Source organism: Centropristis striata, chromosome 6, assembly GCF_030273125.1.
Source record: "Centropristis striata isolate RG_2023a ecotype Rhode Island chromosome 6, C.striata_1.0, whole genome shotgun sequence".
In the NCBI taxonomy this organism is placed as follows: Eukaryota; Metazoa; Chordata; class Actinopteri; order Perciformes; family Serranidae; genus Centropristis; species Centropristis striata.
Window position 1 is genome coordinate 16,133,463 of NC_081522.1, and position 5,556 is coordinate 16,139,018.

General features: G+C 40.9%; 1 protein-coding gene across 1 annotated transcript in view; it reads right to left on the reverse strand.

Annotated features, from left to right (window-relative positions):
* The window catches only part of LOC131973032 (genetic suppressor element 1-like), a 39,637-nt gene extending 34,380 nt beyond the window's left edge, over positions 1 to 5,257 (reverse strand). Inside the window, exon 1 of the mRNA XM_059334869.1 lies at positions 4,749 to 5,257. Coding sequence (XP_059190852.1) covers positions 4,749 to 4,785 — 37 coding nt within the window. The 5' untranslated portion in view covers positions 4,786 to 5,257. The remainder of the gene's footprint in view (positions 1 to 4,748) is intronic.
* Positions 5,258 to 5,556: the final 299 nt, after the last annotated feature.

Genomic DNA, 5,556 nt, shown 5'->3' on the forward strand with positions numbered 1-5,556 from the left:
TGAAAAATTAAAGGGAAGCAGAAAAAAGAAAGAAACTGGAAAGTAAGAGAGTAACATTAACAGACAGTGATGCACCGCTGTTTAAAATCCCATACAACTACTACATAGTTAGTATATATTGCAAACTGCAGACTTAATTAACGATATAAATATTACAAACCTGCTAACAAATTGACATATAAACCTTGTTTATCCTGGTTTAGCCTGTCTTAAAAATGCCATTGTATAGTCTGTGCAAAAGTAGAGCAATGCATTTTGGGTAATGTGCAGTAAACTTAAGCCACATCCACAGATATTCTCCAAATGTAGTATGACATTTGGGCATTTCTTGCATACACAAATCCACATACTATGCCATGTGAACGCACCACACATTAATATTACATCATACTAAGTATAAATACCAGTGTGTTAGTGTACAATTTTAAAGACATCACTAAATTTAATACGTATGTTACATTAAACAACTGGCCATGGTGAATATCAGCAGTTACTTTGTTGATTTTTTGTTTTTAATTAATACTTTTATGCTATACTGAACTATATTTTGTCTTTGTCTCCTTTGGGCAATGACACTTCAGCAGCTCCCTGAACGTTCACATGCTTTTTACAAATCTGAGAAACTGAGTAATCATTTGTAGAGCTGCTGCTGTGCAATGCAGGAAAAATATTTAGAGTGAAGTTATGAAATGCCGCGCTCACAGTACAGCAGCCTGAGGCTGAGTGAGAAGTGTGTGTGTTTGTTGTACTATGTGTGTGTGTGTGCGTTCATGTGACATCTGCCATAAATCACGAGCCACGGTGTCCTTGTAGCTCTAACACATATCATGGAAATCAATGCAGAGGTCAAGTCGAACACAGCTACCCAACCCCCGAAAATACCACAGCAGCCAATAAATATGGCAGGCTAATACACACGTCAACGACCCGGCTCGCTCACCCTATTGACTCGCCACGTATAATGTGAGTAAATGCATAGACAGAAACAAAAATGTCAGTGAGTGTGTGTTCATTGTTAATGCAGATGTCTGAGCCGAGTTTGACCTGGTGACATTGGGAGAACTGGGGATGAACTCTTTCAGCCTGCTGGGTGTCTGCATTCAGCATTCAATAAAGGACAAATCTGGAGATTTATTCATTTTTTACTTGCCTGGGTGACGCATGGCTTCATTAAGATTAACACTGTAATTCTTTGCTGCTGTAAATACTCAACAGAGGAGCAAATGTGACCTCAACTGCATTTAAAAATAGTTCCCAAAATGCACATTTTACTCCTCATTGAGTAACATTTATCAACTACCACAGTGCCTGGCTGTTTTAAGTAACTGCAAATATAGTAATACTAATAATATAATAACTTGGGATATGGATCAAGTGCCGCAGACAGGTTAAAGGCAGAGGAAGTAGGATTTGTCCCTCTCTCATAAGTAATGATGTGGCTTCTCCAGGAAATTTTTAGCATCAAACACTTGATTTGCTGGGTTTTTATGATTCAAAACTCAGACACCAGGTGACAATATAAAATATAAAAATATAATGGAATATAATGCAGTTGCATTTAATGTAATCTCTGCTGAGTCAACACACACTTATTCATGGTTTACTCTTCCAGCCTCTTTTGTCTTTTGTTTGGGGGAGTAAGCTCTTTAAACATGCTTGAGGTACCTGTTCACATCAATTTTACATTAATTAATTTTAAATAAGTTATAAACCTCTGGACTTTTTTAGTTTTTAAAGATTTTTTTTTTTACATTTTCATGCTTTATTTGATAGTAACAGAGAGAATGTAAAGGGGAGACATGCAGCAAAGGAACCTCTGGCTGGATTTGAACTGGGTCTGCTGCAACGAGGACTCAGCCTTAATGGTATTCACTCAGTGAAGCCACCATGACATCCAAACCCCTGGACTTTTAATAGTTTAAAGTGAACAAGATGTCTGTTCATGTTCAAAATTTTCCGCACATTCAAAACATATACATTATAATATATTTTTTAGGAAAATCCGATTCATTCTGAGAGAGTACTGAGTGACAGACTAACACAGTTCTGTTTTTGGTCTTTGGGATTATTTCTCAATAACCAAAAGACATAATATAACCTCTGCCTTATCCTTTAAATGTATTTCAAGATGGTTTTGTTTATTTCTGAACATGCCAGTCCCAGAAGCCGTGATGCAGCTCCTCCTGGGAATACATTCTGATTTTTTTTTTAAAAACAGTTTAGAAAAGACATTTAAATTGCGATCAACCGACAAGTCACGAGAGAAGACAGTAAACCGCTGCAGTGTGTGTGTTGCATATCACCAGGGGGTCCAGATAGTGGGAGATAGCAAAATGCCACTTTCTTTTCCTTATGATACCACGTTAAGGTCATGGTGTGCTCTGGGTAGCAACGCACGAATGTAGCACACACACACTTCCTCTCTTTCTGACATGTCTTCCATCTCACACTTTTTTTTTCTTTCGAGTTGACGGTTTTATGAGAGATTTTCACGTAGATAATATGTATCATTAACCTGATTTTGTATTGTTGCCTCTAATCTCCATTCCTGTCTCATCCGTACTCTGCTCCACTCCTTCTACCCTGACTAATCACACAGTAATCGCTACACACACACACACACACACACACACACACACACACACACATCCTTTACCCCTCACCCCCTACATTGTCAAATGATCATTGAGGAGCGAGCGTGTGGCTGACACTGTCTCCACAGCAACGGCTGTTAGGACCAGAAGGGGGGCTGGGGCATCTTCCAGTGTGTGAATGATGAGAGCACACACACACACAGACACACACACAGACACCTACGTAAACACAAACAGAACAGACAGGTGCACACAAACACACACACACACGTATTTATATGAAAGTGCCAGCTAAACCCATTTACACATGTGCACAAAAGCACAAGTTCACACACACGCTGCACAGACATTAAGCGAGACCCAGGAAACTGAAAAAAAAAGGATGAAAGCGAGAGTGGAGGGAGAAGAGGAGGGTAGGGGGGTGTTGTTGCTTCCTGGAGAGATTTTCTTCTTCCTCTCTCATTCACATGCACGCGCAGAAAACACACACACACACAAATATACAAACAATGACAAAGCACCACATAATCATTGTGATTCAATCATTTATGAAAGCAGATGTATAATTCAAAAACCAGCATGAAAGATTCACAAGGCAAAGAACATTATTTAATCTGCCCTCCGCCCTCTAATTCCCCCCATCAATCCCTCCATCTCTCTCTCGCTCTCACCACTCCCTCCATCCCCCGCTTTTCACCTTTTACCACTGCAGGGTTTTTAATCATTGACCACAGTCTGCCCCAGACAACTAAAAGGTCAGAGGTCAGGGTTAGGGGTAAGGGGGAAAGACACGTTAGGAAGAACTCATGTGAGAAACATCTTGTTTCAAACATTATCATTCACATAATTTCCTGTGCCGCTTAAATGACCAGAATTCTGCTTTGCACACCTTTTCTTTCCTCCTCACCCTGCCTTCTCACTGACCTCTCCCTCCCCCTCCTTTCTCTTTTCGGAGTCATTCTGTCATTCTGCCATCAGGCATGTTTAAGCACCTTTCTCAGGTAACCTCACACCTGTCTCGTCACTGTCACTTGTATCACAGTCTCCTGAAAGACTGCAGACAATAGACATTCAGGCTGTTTGGCTAATGGGAAGCACCAAAATCTCCCCAGCAGAAGAGAGATAAGCCAGACAGTCAAGCAGAAACCCTGTTAGAGATCACCTTCATTATGACACAGTACAATTATTTCATTTAAGAGCTGCACCTCACGTTTTAAGATTATTGATGAAATTGTGGATTATTTCCTTCATGAATCTGTTAACTTGTAGTTGATTTAATCGACAGATCTGTAAAACTGAGTTTCTCCACAAAGAATATTTTTTATCACAGATTTATTCATACATTTCTTGGAAATAAGTCACAGATCAAGAAAAAAGAAGAAAAAAATTACTAATTGGCCAAAGAAATCATTGTCGACCAAGACCAAAATGACCAATTAGTCGACTAATTGACTGAGAAAGGGCAGCTCAGATTGAAATAGATTGTTTTACAGTCCAAACTGAAAAATATCCAGCTCAATATCGTTGAAGAGTAAGAAAATCAGCAAAAATTCACATCGGAGATGCTGGAATTAAAAGGTTTTTATTGCATTTTTATCTTTATTTTCAAAAAATACTTAAATGTTTATCAAAATAGGTAATTTACTGTGGATCAACTAACCGATTACAATAATTGACCATCAGCTCTGTTTAATTGTGTTTAAAGTTGGCATTGTTGTTGACTGTATAGGCTACATTCAAATTAACAAAAGAAATGTCTTGTAGCAATTCTGAGAAAACAGCCAAACAATGAATTCAACATACAGCAAAAACAAAAATATACCACTTAAAGCATGAAATATATCTTTGGGTCAACACTGAGCATTTTTTAATATAAGCAGTTGCTGAGAAATGTTGGCTCCTAGTCTTGTTTAATAACAAAAATATTCTCAGCACAGTGTCTGTGTCTGTTCACAGGGTAACTCTTTTTACCTGGCATAAGACCGTAAATCAATGTGACATCACTCAGGCTATTAATTATGCCTTGAAAGAATGATTGAATGAAAGGGAAATTCATTCTCTGCAGCCATGTGACCATCATACAGTTTGATACAGTTTGACAGCACGAGGAATACCAGCATGGAAAAACAAAATACTGAATAAAAGTGGTCTTACCTGGGTGGTAGAAGTGTGGAGTCTTTAATCCAAACATGGTCCTGGATCTCTCTTCCACTGACTCAGAGAAGAAGAGTCTGGCTTACAGGAGGCAGGGAGGGGGCGAGTGGGGGGATCGGGCTGTGGTCGGCCGGGTTAAGGAGCCCGTTGTTGGTGTAAGTCATCAGACGGCTCCCTGCTCCAGCTCGCTCTGGGCCCTGCGGGTGTGAGGAGGGAAGAGGGGAGAGGTCAGCCTACGTCTACCACCCTCCCCTCCTCTTCACCCTCTGGACTGGACCCGTGTAGAGCAAAGAGGTGGAGGGATCAGAGGAAAACAGAGGGGAAGAAGAAACAGAGGGGAAAGTGAGAGAAAGAGAGAAAACAAGGAGGGGGAAAAAATGCTCCACAAGCTCAGGATGGGTGACAGTGTGCTCATGCCATCTTTAACTGAGGAGCTTGCCTGAGAGGGAGAGCCTCTGAGAGAGTTGGGAGGGTGACAGGGAGGATAGGAAGAAGGGGGAGGGAGTGAGAGAAAGAGAGAGTAGAGAGAGAGAGAGAGAGAGAGAGAGTCTTCAGCCGGCGTCCTCTCCTTTTTTTAGTCCTGCGCTTTGTAATCCCTTCCTTGTTATTCATTCAGCGGCCTCTTGCTCGTTTGCTGTATAATGATCTGTTTTTCTGTGCCTCTGTTCTCTTTTCTGTCTCTATTCTTGCTTTATCCTCCCTCCTTTGCCTCAGTCCCACCACTGACTGCTCAGCTCAGCGAGCACAGAGGAGGAGGAGGAGGAGGACGAGGAGGAGGAGGAGGAGGAGGAGGAGGAGGGAGAGAAAA